The 22,520-nt window shown below is 33.4% G+C and overlaps 1 protein-coding gene across 3 annotated transcripts in view; it reads left to right on the top strand.

Annotated features, from left to right (window-relative positions):
• The window catches only part of PIGN (phosphatidylinositol glycan anchor biosynthesis, class N), a 150,680-nt gene that overhangs the window by 54,992 nt on the left and 73,168 nt on the right, over positions 1 to 22,520 (top strand). For all 3 annotated transcript variants that reach the window (XM_011953602.1, XM_011953604.1, XM_011953605.1), the window contains 2 exons: positions 19,669 to 19,747; positions 20,989 to 21,171. In XM_011953602.1, coding sequence (XP_011808992.1) covers positions 19,669 to 19,747; positions 20,989 to 21,171 — 262 coding nt within the window. The remainder of the gene's footprint in view (positions 1 to 19,668; positions 19,748 to 20,988; positions 21,172 to 22,520) is intronic.

Below are 22,520 nucleotides of genomic sequence, written 5' to 3' on the forward strand. Positions count from 1 at the left end.
CCATGTTGGCTAGGCTGGTCTTGAACTCCTGACCTCGTGATCCGCCCGCCTCGGCCTCCCAAAGTGCTGGGATTATAGGCATGAGCCACTAGGCCCAGCCTTAGGTATTAGATTATGAAAGTAACCAAGGTCACCAAAAAAGGAGGTAAAAATGTGATATAGCCAAATTGAGTGGGGAGGAAAGCCAGAGACAACAGAGAATCAACAAAAAGTATCTCCAGTCATCAAGTCAAGAAAAAGTAAGAAAAACATGTTTTTTAAAAATGTAGGCAACTACCGGAATAACTAAAAACAAACACATGTAAAAATTTTTGGTCTGGGTTGGTGAACTGAGAAATGAAAAAGAATTATTATGCCCTTGTGTACTGTTTGATTTTTTAAAAATATGTGCATATCTTGCTTTGATAAAATGTATTTTTAAAAGTATGTTTATCAAAATAAATAGATATTCTAATCATTGGCACAAATTCAGTAGAATATGTAATTGGAAAAGGATTCATAATAGAAATAAAATACCCAGCAATAAAGTGATGAGAAATGTATATTGTAAAGAAAACTATCAAATTTTATTAAGGACATAACAGACAATATAAATAAACAAATGTTGGATAGTGCTGTTCAATATTGTAAAAATGTCAGTCCTCTCCAAGTCACTTACTGAATATGGTATCATAACAAAAGAATTTTTATATAACTCAAAAACATAATTTTAAAATTTATAACAAAAATACTCAAGAATAGCTTAATTAGTTTTGAGAAAGAAGAACAAGAGATTTGCTCTGCTAGATAACAAAACACATTCTAAAACTATTGTAACTCTAAAAAATGTGATATTGATGCAGGCTGAACATATAGATTTAGTGGAACTGATTCGTGAGTACATAAAAGACAAGATTCACTTGTCTACAACATGCACCTTGACTTATGATGGGGTACGTCCCTAAGTTGAAAATAGTGTAAGTGCAAAATGGATTTAATACACCTTGACTTATGATGGGGTACGTCCCTAAGTTGAAAATATTGTAAGTGCAAAATGGATTTAATACACCTAACCTACTGAACATCATGGCTTAGTCTAGCCTACCTTAAATGTGCTGAGAACACTTACATTAGCTTACAGTTGGTCAGAATCATCTAAGATAAAGCCGATTGTATAATAAGGTATTGAATATCTCATGTAATTTATTGAATACTGTATTGAAAGTGAAAAACAAAATCATTGTATGGGTACTCAAAGTATGCTTTCTACTGAATGAATATCACTTCTATGCTAGCTGAAAAATCCTAAGTCAAACTCTCATAAGTTTGGTACTATCTTAAGTATATGGGATTTGGTTTTGACTAAAGGTGGTGTTTCAAATCAGTAGGAGAAAGATTTGTACTAAGAAAATTAACTATTCATTTGGAAAAAATAAGGCTAGCTCTTGTAACTTCATTTTATTCACAAAACTAAGTTCTACATTGATTAAAGAACTAAATATTGGAAAATAATTAAAAGTGTGAGGTCTATAAAACATAAAATTTAGCAGTCATATGAAAAAGATATTAGCATCATAATCAGAATTTTATTTTATCATTATTATTATTTTTTATAGAGATGGGATCTTCCTATGTTGCCCAAGCTTATCTTGAACTCCTGGGCTCAAGTGATCCGCCTGCCTTGGCCTCCCAAAGTGCTGGGATTGCAGGCTTGAGCTACTGTGCCTGACTGTAATCAGAATTTATTAATTATATTAGTTATATGAAATTGGAAAATATACCAGAACCAGGTGGAATACTAAATTGAAAATTATTTTTTAATCATTTAGGGAGATGTGAACCACAGAAATTATGTGTTAAATTTTTTTAAGGGTATTTATTTCCCATTAAAAAGTTTCATTCCTCCTTTGAGGTATTTTGAAATAGATATATTTGAGGGCATTGACTAATTGTTAGCTCTGCATTACAAGTCTTTCGTGTTTGGTGTTATCAGAAAAAACAGTTATCACCATTTACTGAGTACCATCGACCCTTTATTTCTTTAGTCCAGTGGGTTTTTTTCACATTAACATCATATGTTTCTTTTTAATCACTTTTATATATGCACATAAGGTCAGCATGTCTTCTTAGAAACCGTATCAAGTAAATGTTGTCCTATAAACATAAAAGATCAAAGAATACTGTTGTCACATATGCTTTTAGCAAAAAAGGTAACCCAGGTTCTTTTCACAAACTATTGTGTAATAAAGTCTTTCTTTTTGTATAAGTATCATTTTTTGTTCTTAGAAATATATTGTTCACTTGTCTGTTCTTAATTTGAGAAAATTCATCTAGGACATTGGCATCTGAAAATTCATAATATTGAAATTTTCCTGACATGATTAATTTCACCAGCATTATTAGATTTTGTAGTATCTTCACCATTTTTCCATTGTCTTGTTCAGCCTTTTCTAGCATAGTTATGAGTAATTGGTGAATAATAAAATAATTCCTAGGATAATGAAATAGCAAATGTTTCAGAACATAGGAAAAATAAAATTGCCAAGATTCTTAGGCTTGTGAAAGGGTCTAAAAGGGCCATGTGGTAATTCCATATACTATTTTTTTGCAAAAGTAAGTAAATTTTCTCTTTGATATTTTAAAGACCTCTAAAAAGAATAAAAGTAATAAAACATCCATTCTGAGAAATAGAATTGCTAAAACAAAACAAAACAAAACAAAACAAAAAAAAACAAAAAAAAAAACTAAAAAAAACCCTAAAGCTGAAATTGGGTCCAGTAGACCCTGGTGATGGTATACTGAAGGATGACCAGCAGGTGGAGCTACATGACCAGGCGAAGCATATAAGGCTCGCCCAACTGCAAAAGGCGGAAAAACACTTTACGTTTAAAACTGTGTATTGTAGAGGCTGGAGTACGACAAGAAATAATTTAAAAGAAAAAATGCCACAGAATAAGAAGAAAGCAGAAAAGATCTCTTAAGAGATGTCTTAGGGGGAAAAACATGGAATTGGGAAGGAGATATGTACCTTGCCAATAGAAGCAAAAATATTTGTTACTTTTTCATTTGAAAATTATCATACAAATTTGAGAAACTTAAAGAAATTTTAACAAAAAATTGTATTTTCTACTAAAATGACAACAAATACTTGGTTTCTCTAATAAATTTTTTTTCTTTTAGCTGATAAAGGCCCTTCTCTTAGACCATTTTAAATACTAGCTTGTATGTGAACCTTTCTACCAGTTTACCTATCTGATTTACTAATTATTTATAAGAAAAGTAATTTTATGCTTCAAAACTGAAATTTATCTTTAAAAAATCTTCTGTGCATCACATACTTCCATAGAAAAATATTATTCACTTATTCACTTATGACATGAAGGAATGAAAATTATTCTAGAAATACATTTTTATCCTGCTTTCTCTGTCTTTATACTCTTAAAAATGTTTTTCCCTTTAAATAGACATTCTAAAAAGGAGTAGATAAGTATCACTAAAATATTAGGTCATATGTAGATGAAAGCAAAAAAATTTTGTAACAAAAATCAGAGTAAGTAAAGGGCAGCATTTTAGGAGATCTTGTCTTCTAAACACTAGTTGACCCTGAATAATTGATAAAATTCTTGATAATCCTAAAATGTGGTTTACTTTATTCTATAGTATTCAAGTAACCATGAAGAAAATGAATAGTAATAATTACAGCAAAGTAATGTGCACAGATTAAGACAACTCATTTTTCTCTTTAACTTAAGCATAACATGTTTATAGATTCTTTAAAACTTGATATTTTCAATAAAAATGATTTAGTCAATAAAGGAAATTTTTCCTCACAAATTTCTATGTAGAATGTTGTATTTCAAACATGTTGCTTTTTAAGTTAATACTTCAGTAGTTTATTCGTATCTGTAACTGTGCATCGATTAAAGGGAAAATGAACAATAGATGGTAAAACCATCACTTTTCCTTGTGGGCAATCTGAATTTGGGCAGTCGTTAGGAAGATATATTAGTTTTCTAGGTAGTTTGCCATAACAAACTACCACAACCTACATGGCTTAGCATAACAGAAATATATTCTTTCATAGTTCTAGAGACTAAAGTCCAAAATTAAGGCTAGAAGTCCAAAATCAAGTATCACCAGAACCATGCTCCCTCCAAAGGCTCTAGAGAAGAATCTTCCCTTGCCTCTACCTAGCTTCTAGGGGCTGCAAGCAATCCTCGGTTTCCTTGGCTTGTAGCTTTATCATTCCACTCTCTATCTCTGTTATCAGTGATCTTCTTCCTTGTGTCTCTGTCTCCAGATCTCCCTCTCAAGGACACCAGTCACTAGATTTATGGTTCACCCTAATTTAGTATTAATGTGCTTTAACTTGATGATGTCTATAAAGACACTATTTCAAAATCAGGTCACATTCCCAGATACCAGAGGTTAGGATATTTTTGGGGGACACAATTTAACTCTCAACAGAAATTAATAGTTTACATTTGTCATCATTTCAGCCATTGCAGAGTAATTATCTTACAATGCTTCATTGATTCACTTAACCAATATTTATTGTTTTCCTACTGTGTTCCAGGCACTATATTGGATGTTGAAAAAGATAGACATAGTGCCTGCCCTTGTTGGACTCTTAAGTCTAATGGGAGCATACAGACAGTATAGCAAATGATACAGTGTGATAAGGGATAGCTCAATGTATTATAAGTGACTGTTTTTGTAAGAACAATTGAGGAGCACCAAACCCACAGATGAGGGATGCAAATTTATAGGAAGCAGGGAAGTTAAACAAGACAACTTCAGTGAAGGCAGTGTTGGGAAGAGGACTTTTGATTTGCTGATACCTCAGAGAGCAGCTGAGATAGAGACGCAAGAAATCTGCAGCTCATCACACTTCTGAGGTAATAACAGCCAATATACCAGCTTTCATTAACTGACACTAATTGCTATAGGCTGCAGTCATCTAAGACAGCTAAGAACGTGGACTTAAGGTGGGAAAGTATGGCAGTGATGTGCTAGCAAGAGGCTCAGCTCTCTGAGAGAGGGAAAGACTCCCATTAATAGCCTTTGCCAATTTCATTGGTATAAATACGCTCACTATGATCAATTTCAAGCTACCAAGGATGATGCGACTAGAGAAAGGGAAGAGTTGTACACCATCTGCTCTTGGGAGCTGGTGTGCGCAGCACTCAGCACACCACTGAGGGAGGGAGACATCTTTGTATACTTATATTTTAATGTTTTTTTATGATGACTCTTACATTAAAGCCAAGTAGAAGAAATTTAATAGTTTTTTTTTTGCCTTATATTTTTTGTGTTAAATATATTAAAGAAAATGTATTTTAGCTAAGGGACAGCAGATGCAAATGCAATATTAAAATATGATAGCCCTCTAGAAATAATGGGCTTATAGAATTTAATGAATATTTTAAACATTTTATTAAAATATTTTAATGACTCAAAACCCACTTTGCTAATGTGAAAACAAAGGAGAATTTTTTCCTCATATCAACCTAAATGAACTCTTCTACCTTTTTTTTCTTTTTGTCTTGTTCTCTGTGGCTGCATGTGAGTATCCAGCTGTGTCCTGAGCTAACACTGTTATCTATGCACTGATTCTGGAGTTGGGTACTTTTTCCTCCTAATCTCTTATGGACCCCATCTGTTCGAAAGTTCCTTGTTTAAATGTAAAATACCTTCTGTGGCCTAGTGGTTTTAATTATGTTACTAGCTCTGTGGTCTGATCATTTAGGAGTTTCTCTGGCATTCCTCCTGGCTGGCCTCTAGCCATTTCTTTGTTTATACTTTTTACCACAAGCACATCTCATCATCTCCAAAGATGATTTCTCTGAAAGCCCTCAGTTTGCCACACCAGTCACAAGTGTCTGAAAGGAGGGGAAGAAAATAATCAAATCTTTTTCCCCAAGTTTGAAATTCAGGAATCTTATATATATATTTTTGTAATGTCATGAATAGTGATTTTTTGATGTATAGTAGTTTTATATATGATATTTTTAAATTTAGGAATAATTCCTGTGGGAATAATAAGATGTTTTTGACATTATAAAAGTGGGAATAAAAAGTATTTTAGAAGGTAAATATCCTAAATCAAGAGTTAGAAAATTTCATAGGGATTTTTTATAAGTTTGTTGGTATGTTTTCCGTGTGTAGTTTCCCATGCATTTTCTTGTTGGGAAAATAGCGCCATGTATTTTTAATTGCCATTTCCCATCTTCTCCTTCCACTATTATGTATGTTTGTTAGGGCCTGGATACTTGGAGTAAGCAAAATGCCACAGAATATAGGTCCCAGCTACTTAGGAGGCCGATGTGGGAGGATCACTTGAGCCAAGGAGGTCAAGGCTCCAGTGAACCTCAATCACGCCACTGCATGATTCTGGGTCTGCATGAGTCTGGGTGAACAAGCAATACCTTGTCTCAAAAAGAAAAACAAAAAACAACAACAATAAAAAACCCAGACTGTTGCAGTTATTCAAGCAAATGATGAGGTCTTGCACCATTACTTTCCTCATGACTGCCTGCTCACAGTTATTATGTACTTAGTGTATGCAAGGCACTGTTTTAAATAATGTATCAGTGTTCTCTCACTTAATTCTTAAAACAGCCAGATATGGTGGGTACTCTTATTATAGATACTTCGGCTACAGTGGTTTGACTTAGGATTTTTCAACTTTATGATGGTGTGAAAGCTATACACGTTCAATAGAAACCATACTTCAGCAACAGTATTCAGTAAATTACATGAGATATTCAGCACTTTATTATAAAACAGGCTTTGTGTTAGATAATTTTGTCAAACTGTAACCTGATGTAGATATTCTGAGTACATTTAAGATAGGCTAGGTTAAGCTATGATGTTCGGTAGGTTAGGTGTAAATGGACATTGACTTAAGATATTTTCAACTTATGATGGGTTTATTGGGATGTAGCCTCATCTTAAGTTGAGGAGCACCTGTATCTCATTTTCACATGAGGAAATTGAATCAGAAAGATACTTCCCCCAAATAACAGAATTAGTAAACATTGAAGCTGGGATGGAACCCAGGCTGTCTGGCACAGAATCTACCACTAACCAGAGTAAGATTTATCCTTCCCAGTGTCCTCCTTGAGAAATACTGCTTTAGGACTGACAAGATAGGAATGGAAAGAAGTTAGGGATTTAAGGTATAACGGAAGTTGAATCATTAAGCGCTAGGCAATGGCCAGGTGTAAGGGAAAGGGGAAGGGTTGAAGTGTGAAACTTCCTATTTTGGGAGATGTTGGACATACATTATGATTTACTAAACTGCTGCTCATAGGAAGAGGGCCAAGTTCAGTTGTGGATCTGCTGAGTTTGAGCTGTCTGTAGAATAGCATCATGGTATTGTATAGACAGTTGGAATGCAGATACTGACTGTATAGACAGTTGGAAATCTGAGTCTAAGGCTCAGGAGCAGGAATCAGGCTCTCAATATAGCTTTTGGAAATTATCCATACACTAGTATTAATTGATGCTGTGAGGCTGGGTGCAATCCCTCAGTCAAGGATACTAGAGACTGGAATACTGGGCAAGGACAGGGAAAAAGCATAAGAAGTGCTAGTATTGTTTTTCCCTATTTTTACATTTCATAAAATGGATTTTCAATGCATGATGAAATTGGGATGCAGAGACTTTAAAAAGTTCACATGAATCTTTTAAGGACATGTAAGCATTTCATTACAATGATTTTTATGTTCCTTGATCATAGTTTACACTAGTTCTTTTGTTCCAGCCTAATAAATCACTCAGCACCTGTAATATAAAATGATATTTTCTGTGGTAAAATTTTAGAAAAATGACATAAACTTGTCAGTTTGCAAACACTATAGTGTTTACCATGAATTTGTGGCATCAATATTTAGTTTGTCTGGGAGAATGTAGAAAAATGCATTGATCACTAGAAAGTATGATAAATTAATTGTTACTTAAATGTTATATATGTTGAAAGAATCTTAGGACAAACAGGTGAAGTCTTAGGGGATTTTGTGATATATATCATAATATTTTTGAAACTGCTGTTGTTTGTTAATAAAAATAGAAATTGCGTGGACAAAAACAAATACAATGACTGACCCAGATATTCTTGTTTTCAGATTTTTTTCTCATGCTGTTTTAATTGTAAACTGTTACAAAATTCGGTTACTAAAACCCTTTGTGGGTTCTAGTAATCACCAACTAGTAAGTCATAAAATTTTTATAATTTTATTGTATTTCAGAATTGTTATTCAGATTTTCCAAATTATCCTTTGTGAGTTATGTATGATGTCATGAAAACATTAATTTTCATGTTTTTCATTCATATTTTAAAATATTTAAAGATAGTTTAGTTTTATAGCTTTATTTAGCATCCCAGTTTAAAGCAAGACTTAAAAAAGTATTTTTGTAATAGAATACATACCAAATACAACCATAGTATTTATCAAAGAAAAACAAATTCAAGTTAGAAATACTTTTTTCCATTTTTGAAATTAGCAAAAAAGATTTTTATATGATTATGTCGCTAAATGGACACAAATTGCTGTTGTAGTATACATGTATATAATCACTCTTTTGGAGAGTAAATTCCACTCTATCAAGAACCTTAAAGTATTTAAAATCTTTAACCAAGTAATTCCATCGTATGATACAGAACTTCAGGAAGTGAATGTGAAAAACTATTTGCCCCGAGGTATTCATCCTAGGATTGCTTATAATCAAAAAGATGGAAAACCACATAATTGAACAATAACAACATGTCTGCTAGATGGACTATGCAACTATTAAATGTTCTGTTTTCAGGTTCTGATATGTTTTAGAATAATGTTTTAATATAATCATCAACAAAATGCAGCTTACAGTTACACTTTTGGTATGATTACAACTACATTAAAAATTCGTGTGTGTGTGTATATAATATAATATATATAATAATGTAATATCTATATAATAATAATATAGATATATAAAGGAAATGTAACCAAAAATGCTAACATTAGTAAGATCTGTGTTCTGGCAGTGATTTTTATTTTTTACTCGTTCTTTTTTGTATTTATTAAAAATAATTACATGTTTTTTGATGAGAAAAATATTTTTATAAGAGAAGTATTTCTGTAGTTTATAGTTTTCTGAAATAGGTTTACATAAAGGCACATAAAGAGACATAAAGATTTTTAGCAAAGAAAAATAGGCAAAATGCAAAATAAATTTTACCTGTTTTCCCATGCACACACATTGAAAGAAAACACAACAAAAATTTAAAAGCATGTTGGAGAAAGCCCTAAGGCATATGATGTCTGGTATTTGAAGAAGTGCAGGAAAGAGCAAAAGAGGAATGGGCAGAGACCGTATCTCTCCTCATAGGCAGGTTTAGCATTTGTACTTTGTCCTCAAAGTAGTGGATTTTAAGGCATGGTTAGATTTGCATTTTACACTTATCATTCACAGGTACCTGTGAGTTGTGGGAAGCAGGTTTTCCTCCACTTTATAGATAAAAAACCTGAAACTCCCAAGTCCTTCGTTACCTTGCTAGTGAGATTTACAGCTAAAACTTGAATCTGGACAGTCTCTCTCCTAATCTGGTGTCTTTTTTTGCCATTCCTTCTGCCTCAAATGCTATGTAATTTAGTATCTTTATGTTTTTAAAGGGAATGCCATCAGATCTTTTGGTAAATTAGTAAATTTAGTGAAATTGGTAAGTATTCTTTTAAGCAGATTTAGATCACATGTATAGTTCAGTAATATAGTAAATAATGATATTTGTGTGGATTGCTTGGTCTGCTAATGTTGCTATGGTTTATTTAATCATTTTTCTCAAAGTCTGATCTTACTGGCAGCTCATTATATAGACATAGTAAGTTTTTATTCTTAAGAAGTTATTCCATTTCTGAATAAGGAGTTGTCAGGGAGGTAAGCCAACAAGTTTCATGTCATAACACCTTTGTGAAAATTTGAGTGTTTCAGTCTCTCTATATGATGCTTCCTTCATGCATTAGGGTTCATAATTAGTTCATAAAAATAGAATTTTAAGAAATCTTTTCTATACAGTTTTATCTCACTTTTTTTTTTCATTTTTATAGTCACAAAAGATATAATGAGCTATAACATGCAACAGAATTAGTGGATCTCCTTTTTCTGTGGCCTTCTAAGTTTCCCATTGTCTGCATTCAAGTATCCTTTCCTATCTGAAATCTCACTATGCCAACGAATATTCCTCACATAGGAACCAAACATTCAGTTAATATTTTAGATGCCCCTTACTATTCAAACTCTCCCTTAATATCTAAAATTCAAAAACTGAATAGATTTGGATAATACCATATTTTCTTGTTAAACTAACTTGCTCTCAGACTCTCATTATCTTAATTCAAAAGCTGAAATGAATTGGGTATTCATGGTACAACTGCTTTCTAATATCTTTCAGTTTCCTCACTCTTGCTTTCATCCTGATTTTAGGAAGTCCATTTGGTCTATGGAATAAATGATGATATTCTTTGAAAGTTCTTATCAGCAAATTAATATCATGATAGGTTTTTTCCAGCCATTTAGTTCTTAACGTGCCTTCTTTTTCACTCGACGTACTTTGTTTTTTCTCATCAGTAGAACAGTGTCCCTCCTTTTTATGTTTTTATTATCCTCATTTTCCACCATCTTGTAGGCATTTAAGTGCAGATTTGATCACTTATGTGACTTTTCAGCAATTATTAAGGCTTTAAGGATTTTTTTCTATTATAGTCTTTAATTTTTTTTAATTTCATTTTTAGAAAGAGGGTCTCACTCTGTTGCCCAGGCTGCAATATAGTGGCCCAGTCATGGCTCACTGGAGCCTTAGCTGTCCTCCTGCCTCAGCCTCCTGCGTAGATAGGACTACAGGTGAGCAACACCATGCTTGGCTAATGTTGCCGAGACTAGTCTTGAGCTCCTGACCTCAAGCAATCCTCCTGTCATGGCCTCCCAAAGTACTAAGTGCCTGAGTCACTGCACCCAGCCTCTGTTATGGTCATTTATGTTAATCAAAAATTTATATTCCATTGCTGGCTTATTCTTTATAAGGGCATGAGAGTTAATTAACATTGCAAATATCCCGGAGACTTTATAGATGAATAATTTATCTTTATTATATTATATCTAAAACTTGTATTATTTTGGGAAAAGAAGAAAGATAGGTCTAGAGGGAACTGGAAAGAATCTAAACTCTTTGGTGTCAATGTTTAAACTTCTTTCTTGAAAAGAAAGCCTGTTCTCTGAACAAAGATTCTTGTACCAAGTAAATCAATTTACTTTTCACGAGTAAGAATAACTAATCAGGGTCTTTTTTATTAGCATCTGAGAACATATTTTCATTCCAGAAATCTTCTCTTCACCATATTAAATTATGTAGTTTCTTCAGCCTTCCCTTAGGGAAAGTTAATTTTCAACTTTGTATTTGATCTTGCTGCTATTCTGAATCCACTCCAGATGTCTTTGTCACTGTTTGTGCCATCAACCTAGAAGCAAGGAAGTGCTAGGCATATGCATTCATTAAGAGGGAACTGATAAAAATGTGCTATTGGATTCTGAATATTATAAAGGAAGTATTAATCAAAATAAAAATAATATAAGGAAGTTAAGTAGAAATTTATCTTATATGAGTAATCTAGGAATTTTAGTTTGAAAAGTTTCTTTGTAAAATTGATACATTATGTACATGTTTTAGGGGTACATGATACATTCATATAATCAAATCAGGGAAATTTGGATGTCCATTACCTTAAATAGTTATCTTTTCTGTACACCAGGAACTTTTTAATTATTCTTTTTCAGCTATTTTGAAATGTGTAATAGATTAATGTTAACCATAGTCATCCTACTGCTCTATTGAACACCAGGTGTTATTTCTTCTATCAAACTGTATTATTTATACCCATTAATCCACCCTCTTCATTGCCTTCTCCCCTCTACTCTTCTAGCCTCTGGTAACCATCAGTCTACTCTCTACTCCTTGTATACTACTGGTGGGAATGTAAATTAGTACAACCACCATGGAAGACAGTGTGGAGGTTCCTCAAAAAACTAAATATAGATCTACCATATGATCTAACAATTCCACTACTAGGTATATATATCTAAAAGAAAGAAAATCAATATATTGAAGAGATAATCTGCACTTCCATGTTGGTTGCAGTACTACTCACAGTAGCTAAAATATGGAATCTAAGTGCCCATCAGTGGATTAAGGGATAAAGAAAATATGGTATATACATGATGCAGTATTATTCATTCATAAAAAAAGAATGAAATCCTGTCATTAGCAGCAACATGGGTGGAACTGGAGATCATTATGTTAAGTGAAATAAGAGCAACACAGAAAGACAAATTTTACATGTTCTCACTCATATGTGGGAGCTAAAAAAAACAGGTAGGAAATGTTCTTACCATCCATTCAGATAAATAGAATTCCCTGCAAAAGGTTTTGCCTTTCAGAAGTAGAAACTTTTCTGTATCATGGAATAAGTAATTTATGTGTTAATTCATGTATAACAATACAATATTCAATATTTATTGAATAACATTCAATAAATAATCAGCTTTTAGTGATAAAAATGTGTAAAGTGCTTGGATTTATTGCCTGAATAAGGTTTAGAATGGGAATTTTTTACTTCTGTGGTTTGATGGGTGAATTCTGAGGTCTTGGCACAGGAAGTGTGGTGCCAACTCTCTATGTGACTTACTAGAACAACTTTTCCTAAGACTAAAATGACACTGCTGGCTGCTGTTGTAGCCTTTTCTTCTTCAGAAATATCCTTGGCTTTCTATTGTGCCTTGCATGTCTCAGCATTACCTTCGTCTTTGCATTCTAGTGTGTCATTGGCAAATGCCCTTGCCAATGCCCTAACCCTACCTTAAGACTTTTGCCTCAAAGTCAGTGCCTTGACTTATATGAGTATAACGACAACAGCATTGTTTGTATTTGTATCTTATGTCTTTTCTTATATCCTTTCACATTTAACATTTTGATGTTCTAATATTTAAGGTATGTCTTCCGTAAGTAGCCCATAATTGACTTTGTTGTTCTTGTTTTTTTAATCCAGTATTCTACTTTTTTTTTTTAGTTAGTGTTTTCTGACCATTTATACTTACTATAATAACTGACATATTTGGGTTTGTTTTCCATTTATCTCATCTGTTTTATGTTCCTTTTTCTGTTTTATTTTGTTTTCTGCAGATTAATTAACTATTTTAAATTATTTTAATTTTCCAGCCCTCCCCTGCCCACATATTGGCTTGTTATTTATACATCCTTTTAATGGTTATGTTAAAGATTATAACAAGCATTTTGGGCTCATTGTTAGTTTAATATAAATTAAATTAATGTAAATTAGTACTCTGCCCCTTCCCAGTCATTGCTAGGACTTTAGAATACTTTAAATAACTTTCTTTCATACCTTTGATGTTATTGTTATTATATATTTCAGTTATAAGTATATTGCCACATTTCAACTTATTATTGCCTTGTATTATCAACATTTATTTAGATTTACTCATATATTCACTGTGCCTTTTGCTCTTCATTCCTTTCCACATTTCTGTATTTCTTATCTGTGATATGACATTTCTTTTCAAGGGCATTTGCCAATGAAAGATATTTTTCTGTTGTTATTTGTCTGAAGATTCATTATTTTACCTTTACTTTTGAAACATCTTTTCAGGCCGGGCGCAGTGGCTCAAGCCTGTAATCCCAGCACTTTGGGAGGCCGAGACGGGCGGATCACGAGGTCAGGAGATCGAGACCATCCTGGCTAACATGGTGAAACCCCGTCTCTTCTAAAAATACAAAAACTAGCCAGGTGAGGTGGCGGGCGCCTGTAGTCCCAGCTACTCCGGAGGCTGAGGCAGGAGAATGGCGTAAACCCGGGAGGCGGAGCTTGCAGTGAGCTGAGATCCTGCCACTGCCTCCAGTCCGGGCGACAGAGCGAGACTCTGCCTCAAAAAAAAAAAAAAAAAAAAGAAACATCTTTTCAAGTGGAATTATAGATTGTCAATTATTTTCTTTCAGCAACTTAAGGGTGTCATTCCATCATTCCTGTTCAGTGACCAACTGTTTTATTGTCATTTGTTTGAAGGCAATTTGTCCCCTTCCCCCAGCTGCTTTTAAGATTTTCTCTTTGACTGGTTTTCAGCAGTGTTACTGCCCTGTCCATATACAAGGTTTTCTTTGTAGTTATTTTGCTTGGAGTTTGTAGATGTTCTTAAATCTGTGGATTAGTATCTTTCATTAGTTTTGTAAAATTCTTGGCCTTTATCTTATCAGATATTGCTTCTGCCATATTCCATCTCTCCCTCTCTGGGATTCCAATTATATTCATATTAGACCTGTTTCATCATGACTCGCATTCTATTTGTATAATCTTTTTAGTATTCTTCTGTCTTTTTGCTCTTCAAGCTTCAGGCAAGATATTTTCTTTTCTTTTTTTTGTTTTTGAGACAGAGTCTCACTTTGTTGCCCAGGCTGGAGTGCAGTGGCACGATCTTGTCTCACTGCAACCTGTGCCTCTCAGGTTCAATCGATTCTCCTGCCTCAACCTCCTGAGTAGCTGGGTTTAAAGGCATGCACCACCACACCCGGCTAATTTTTGTACTTTTGGTAGAAACTAGGTTTCACCATGTTGGCCAAGCTGGTCTCAAACTGCTGACCTCAAGTGATCCACCCACCTTGGCTTCCCAAAGTGTTGGGATTACAGGTGTCAGCTACCGCGCCCAGCCCAGGCAAGATATTTTCTACTGATTCTGTCATCAGTTACACCAGATTTCTCTTCTGCTGTGTCTAGATTGCTGTTATTGAGTTCTTAATTTCAGTCATTACATGTTTTTAAATTCTAGAACTTCCATTTTGATTATAAAAAAAAATAGATTCTATTCTTTGGTACAATTTTCTGTCTTGTCTTCTTGACATAGTAACCATAATTATTTTAGCATCTGTACCTGATAATGCCAATAACTAAATCATTTGGGACTTTGTTTCTATTCTTTTTTTTTCAGTTGGTCTTGTTTATTAAGTCTGGTAGTTTTCAGTTGGTCTTGTTTATTAAGTCTGGTAGTTTTAAAGATATAATGTATCTTTATATATTAAAAGTTTTAGAATCTCTGGATTATTTCATTTTTCTCCAGAGAGGTTTTACCTTATCCTCTGATGACCAGAAAGAGTAGTGGCTGACTCAAGGCTGTGCTGCAATTTTAAGCCTCCTTTGATCTCTGGTTTATCTCTGTTCTTAGAGTGTAGTATCTCAGGGATCCCAATACAGACCTTGTATTATCTAGAACCTTTCCTCTCTGGTGGTCACTGAATACCAATTTTTGTCTCTTGTACATCTTGAGACTACCAAAACTTCTGTCTGCTTTTCAGGAGCATTCTTCTTAGCTTCTTGTCCTCTTGTTCTACATAAATGAGTGTCAGATTTACCTTTTTTTCCACCTCTTTTTCTCACCAAGACTTGGCCTTTCTTTCTTTACCTGAGTTCTCCAAATAATATAGTATAACATAGTATTTCTTTCTTATAAAAGCTCTTTCTCTCACTCTTCTAAAGATTTCACCTCAGAATATGTGTCAGTTTAAAATTCCAGATGCACTTTTAAAATGTCTTTTTTAAAAAATCCACAATGAAAATGTATATTATTTTCTTATTTTTCTTCCTTTTTAGGTCCTCAAGTTCTGGCTGCATTGGCAGCTAAAAACTTTATTTTTTATCTCTCCAGTCCTCCAAGATTGCCAAAGACTCTTGGATTCTCTACTTCCTGGCAGCAGCTATATCCCCAGATTCTCAGCTTTTTGCTTTGTGCCAACAATAAGAATGGTAGATTCCCTCAGAGTTGCAGTTTGGAGAATTCTGGATTACTTCCCTGTGGTTTCCTTCTCTCTAGGATCTTAGCCTTTCATTACTTGATTGTTTTGGTACCTTCACATTTATTTTATTGGGCTTTCTAGTTGTTCTTGGTGGGAGCATTGCTGTGCCCAAAGCTTCTCTGGCATAACCAGAAGCTATGGTTAAATCTTAGTGTTTTAGTCATTTTATTTCAAAGTGTTAATAAACAAGTAATGCATGAACACAATAAAATTTATACAAACAATAATAAAAAGTCACTTTTCCTCCTGTGTTCCAGTCTTACAGTCTTTTCCTTTGGAGGCAAAATTGCAGTTTATTATGTATCTATATATATCATGTATACATATGGACAAGAATACAATCTAAATAATATCCAATAATATCCAAAAGAAAGGAAATCTATATACTGAAAAGATAATCTGCACTTCCATGTTGATTGCAGTACTACTCACAGTAGCTAAAATATGGAATCAATCCAAGTGCCCGTCAGTGGATGAAGGGATAAAGAAAATATGGTATATATACATAATGCAGTATTATTCATTCATAAAAAAGAATGAAATCCTGTCATTTGCAGCAACATGGGAGGAACTGGAGATCATTATGTTAAGTGAAATAAGAGCAACACAGAAAGACAAATTTTACATGTTCTCACTCATATGTGGGAGCTAAAAAACATAGCTTTGATGAAGTAGATAAGAATTGATAGAATTGATGAAGTAGATAAGAATACAAAAGTATACATGATATATGTATATCCTTGTTATATTTCAAGTTTTATTTATAAAATATTTCAAGTATGCTCAAAAGAATAGAGGATATAATAAAAATTTTTGTACCCACAACTCAGGTTTAAGAAAATGCTAACATTTTACTATATTTAGATTCTTTTTTTCGGGGGGGGGGAATAAAATGATGTAATACGCTCGAATCCCTATTTTAAAAATCTATTTTATTTAGCAATTCTTTTTTCTATTTGGTTTGGTTTTCAGGATTTATCCATGTTTATATGTGTAGATCTCCCTTGTTCATTTTAGTTCATATATGGCATTCTTTAAATTACTCCCCTGCCAACCCCCATTTATTTTGTTGTTACTTGGTTTTGCTTATATAAATCTGAACGTATTGTACTCTATATTCCAGATTTTATGTTTCTTACAAAACCTCTTTATATTTAAAGTATGTGATACCAAGAAAATTTACTTTATATCCCCTCTCAATTTGATGGAAAACTAAACACAAAACTTATATTTGGGGACAAGTGTATGAGAGTCTTTAATGTAATGGTGATACAGTGAGGCTTGTGTAAAACATTTTGGTGAATTCCAGATGTATTGCAAATCTTTGATATGTCTACCTTTGGCATGTCCCAAGGTTTATAAATAGTGCATTTAGGAAAAATTATAAATTACCCTGACTCCTGTTCCTTTTCCTTAGTACTTCCAATATAATATAACATAGCATAATATGTAATGTAAATATTTCTCCTTAAGATTTTTTTTCTCTCATTCTTCATAAGACTTCACTTAACAGAATATCTGTTAAATTAGTTTAGTAATTTAGCTTCAAACAAGCTTTTTTTCTTTCTTTTTATTTAAAATTTTAGGTACCTTACAAATGGCAATGTATGTTAGTCTCTTATTTTTCTTCCTTTTTTAGGTCTACAATATTTTGATAGCATTATAATCAAGATTTATTGATTCATTTTATGTGCTTTAGCACTTTGCTAAGTATTATTGTGGGTATTAATGGAATATAAGACATTATCTTGGCCCACATGGAGGTTAAAATTTAATTGAAGAGAAATAAACTGATCATTAGACCACTAACTGAAGTGCTAATGATGTGAAGTGAGATTTGGAGTGGACCATAAAGGATGGTGAATATTTGATTTTGGAAAGCAAAGAGGGGAAGATCTGTATGATTCCAGATAGGTGAAGCTTGAAGAGTTTCACCATTATGCAGCTGAGGGTACACATTTGCGATAATGGGAAATTAAGTGAAATAGCAGCAGAGGGTCATCAGTAGTCCAGGAAGATTAGAATTGGTGAAGCAGACCGTGAGATGCCCATATCAATTGTAAGTGAGAGGATGCAATCAGTATTTTAGGAAGCTGAGTGGATCAGAGCAAGAGGAAGGAGGTCAACTGGAAAGCTTTTATGGAAATTTGGAAAACTCAACTTAGATATAGCCTTCCAAAAAAATGCCTGTGCACTTTGGCACAGTAATTGCTATACTAAGGCTTCTGGGAAAAACACTTCAAAATGTATGGTGTCTGAAGGGACAGAGAACTGGATCAAAGCAACATTTTAAAGTAACTTGGTTTTTTTTTCATGTGTTTTTGCCTCCTGGCACCTTTTCCCTCTAAATCCCAGTGAGTCCAGTGGTGGGGAATTTTTCTGCAGTCTGCAACATGAGAATCTAGTGTGGTTGGGTTCCCATAAGTTGGAATATCTGGGAGCTCTGAGAGTAGGCACAGATCCTTTTTTTTATTTTTTGTAGAAATGAGGTCTTACTTTGTTGCCCAAGCTGGTCTCGAACGCCTGACCTCTAGTGATCCTCCTACCTCAGTCCCCCGAAGTGCTGGGACTACAAGCGTGAGCCACTGTCCCAAGCCAAAGCACAGATGCTTAATCAGAGTATCCCATAGAACTCTGAGGGAGTTCATAGATAAGCTTCTGGGTTTATGAATTTTCTGAAATTATATTTTAAATTTTGAATTATGTACATTTTCTAGACAAGAGTTTCAGATTCTGAAAGAAGTCTCTGACCTTCCCTCTCCCAAATTAATAATTACTGCTTAAAAGATTTACTTTGTACAAGTCTCAGTCCTATCTCTTCAGAGACTACTTGAGCCAAGTAGAAAGAAGATAAGTGATTATATTATGTTGACCCGTGTGCAATTGCCAATATTTAATTTCGTAGTTTTTGGCCTATAAAACATCAATGTCATGTGATCCAACCTAATATAGCCTTAAATAACTTTGCATGCATTTTTAAAATGTAAAGGCATTCATTTTAGACATGTAGGTTTTAGTTAAGCAGCATATATTCAAATTTGAATTTAAATGTATCGATTTATTTCATTAAGGCAACTAAATTCTGGTTATATTTCCTCAATGTCCACATTCCATAAACTTAATGACTTTTGTTTTATGTAGTTTTGGGTTATGCAGTATTTTTTAGGAGTACTTCTCTTGTGTATTTAACGTTTCTGCTGTGGTAAAACAGGACAGGGAAATGGTGGAAAGAGAAATGCAAGAGGAACGAAGAAGGTATATGATATAGTATAAAAGCAGCAAATGGGTTCAAATTATTCATTAACTTCCAATGATGGTTAGGCTCTGCCTGGAGCTCTTTGATAATGAGAATTCTCAGGCCCTGTTTGGCTCAGGGATAAAAAGTATATTGATGGATCTGTCCTCAATCATGTGAAGTCTGTCGTGAGCACAGGACAACTGAGTGGCAGAGCTCATACCATACATTTGGTGTTCTGTTAATTCCTTCCATTTAATCAGAATTTCTTTGTTAGCCAGAGTATTACATTTCTTCAGAATGATGGATTATTTGACTTTCATAAATGTAGTTTGGCATTTGAAACTTTGAGTCAAGAAAACCAAATTTAACTGTAAACTATTTCTGGAAGACTTCAGAGAACCAACAGCAGTACAATTCGGGTTTTTTTCTTTGATTTTTGTTTTGTTTTGTTTGTTGTTTTGTAATTTTCACTGTCTTTTTTAATTAAGGGAAAGAAAAGAAATATCTACTTGGAATGAGGAAACCCTTTAAACCTATTCTTTTTTTTTTTTTTTTATAGACTGCTTTCTGATTCCAAACAGTTCAACATTTTAAGAAAAGCAAGATCTTATATAAAGCACAGAAAGTTTGACGAAGTGGTAAGTATACTGGCCTTATAGACATAAATAGCTGATTATCATTTTGGGGATGGGGAGGAGAAGAATATGGCAATGGAGAGCAAAGTAGACAGGCCAGGGAGCCTTCTTGAGCCCTCAAGGAAGGATTGTATTTCCTGAGTAGCTGCTTTATCAATGGACATATCTCTCTTATTTCAGCTAATATTATGGGTAAAAAAAAATTTTTTTTGAGACAGAGTCATTGTCGCCCAGGCTGGAGTGCAGTGGCACAGTCTCGGCTCACTGCAAGCTCCGCCTCCCAGGTTCAAGCGATCCTCCTGCCTTAGCCTCCTGAGTAGCTGGGATTACAGGCATGTGCTACGACGCCCAGCTAGTTTTTGTATATTTAGTAGAGACGGAGTTTTGTCATGTTGGCCAGGCTGGTCTCAAACTTCTGACATCAGGTGATCCATCTGCCTTGGCTTCCCAAAGTGCTGGGATTACAGATGTGAGCCACCACACCCAGCCCACTTTTTTAAGGTTAGCATCAGAAATGAACTATTACCATTTTTTAAAATGAGAAAATAGATGCCAAGTTTTTGTCACCCTACTTATGTGTAATATTTTAGAACACTGTATGTTTGCCACTCAGAATTATCTATACATTATTAAAAGTCTAATGATTCATGCTGAAACTTGGACTCTTCCAAACTCCTGTCTCACTATGTTTTTCATTAATTTTTCTTTTTAAATGGTCATTTAATTTTAAAGTAGAAAAGAATTCTGTTTTCATTTCTAAAATTGCCTAAATAATTGCCAATTCGTGCATTTCTAATGCTTTTCTTTGATGGTTTTAAAATGATAAACTATTCTTCTCCTGTAAAATATTAAGCTACTTAATGATGTTTTATAACTGATTTGAGTAATCTCATATGAGAAAGTAAAAAATATAAATATGGCCATTATCATTGTTTGGGACCTTCATTTCTTTTATGAGTTATCTGAAGACCATTTCCACAAACACACATATACAACACAAATAGTTTACATTTAAAATGCCCTTTCTTATTAAGATTAAAAAGTTCACTTTATTCCGAATTTTTCTCATACTTTAAAAGAAGATCCTCGAACAATTAAAATCTATTCTTAATCCATCATCTACAGTTATTCACTAATTTTAATACAACGGTTTGGCTGTTAGGAATTTAAAAGTTTCCTTTCTTTAAAATGTAGGTTTTCTTATTCTTTCTGTTAGCAAGTTATATATATTTTTTTCTCCATAGGTCTCCCTTTGCAAGGAGCTAATTCATCTAGCGTTGAAAGGATTGTCCTATTATCACACATATGACAGATTCTTTTTGGGCATCAATGTTGTTATTGGTTTTGTGGGATGGATATCTTATGCTTCTTTGTTGATCATCAAGTCTCATTCCAACCTTATAAAAGGTGTTAGTAAAGAAGTTAAGGTACGTTTAGAAAATGTGAAGATTCAGATGATGATATAAAGTCACTAGTACTGAATCCAGTGTAATGAGTTTATAGGATGTGCAAGTCCTTGTTCTAAGGTAACTCTTGTTTATCTTTCATTTGCTTTTATTGTATTGGATTTTTCCTCGGTTATCTCTTTCTTCAGTTGAGAAAAAGATATATTGATAATAATGATCCTGTAACTTAAGAAAGCTATAAAGATAGAGGTGTAAGTAATTTAAGTGCTCCTATGTTATTAACGGTGTTGATCTTCTGTTTTATTTTATAACTAGCATTTTATAAGTATTCCATATCTTTCTAGTACAAGTGGTCAGAAAACTACTTCAAAACAATGTATTTAATTTTATCTGATATTAAAAGTTTAGGAGCTAGAAAGCAATAAAATTATTTGCTCATAATGTTTCTTCTTAAATGATGTATACATTTTTAAATTACTCTCACCTTCTTTTAACTTTCTGAAGTTTCTCAAAATGCAGATTTCTAGACCTTTCCATGTATTCTTATTTTAAGAATTTGTTCCTACTTTATGCTTTCATTGAAAAAATAAAAATTTAAAAAATCTCTTTAATGATACTTCATATTGCTGAGACAATATAACAGTACCTATATGGTTTTGCTACGTTAAAACACTTTACTCTTTTAAAATATATTTCTAACTGTCATTTACCAGGGAGAATATGCCACTTTCATATCCTTTGCTTCATTCTCTTTAATGATTATTACCATGTTCAAGTTCTTTAAAAAGTAATATATCCTGGTGGTATATTTTTAATAATAGTCTGCAGATATTTCCAGTGGTAACTTTTCCAATTTTATATTTTATTATTCTGTAATGGAAGTAAGGCCATTAGTGTTTATTATAATTTTGTATAGTGCTTTAATGTATGTTAAATAATTTCCCCCAAGTAATTTTAATTATTTGAGTGTATGTGAAATTGGCTGGAATGGGAATTATATCTAGGCATTCTTAGAACTCATAACAGTGCTAGAAGTAGACATAATTTATGTTTACAAAAAAGGAAGCTGAAGCTGAGAAGGATTAAGTTACTTATTAAAGGCCACTCAGCTAGCATGTGAGGGACTGAGACTTCAATCCAGAGCAGTCTTGGGCCAGAGATTGCCTTTTCATGTTTATCCTGATATTCAGTTTATTGAGAAAAAATATGTTTTTATATTGATATGTTAACAAGATTTCATAGCTGATAGTTCTTTATTCATTAATCTGATAATACAGCCAATATTTAATTGAGTGTATGATACAATGCTAGATGCTGGCAAGGGTGTCCAATCTTTTGGCTACCCTAAGCCACATTGGAAAAAGAATTGT

The sequence above is a fragment of the Colobus angolensis genome, unplaced genomic scaffold, assembly GCF_000951035.1.
Source record: "Colobus angolensis palliatus isolate OR3802 unplaced genomic scaffold, Cang.pa_1.0 Scaffold369, whole genome shotgun sequence".
NCBI classification, from domain to species: domain Eukaryota; kingdom Metazoa; phylum Chordata; class Mammalia; order Primates; family Cercopithecidae; genus Colobus; species Colobus angolensis.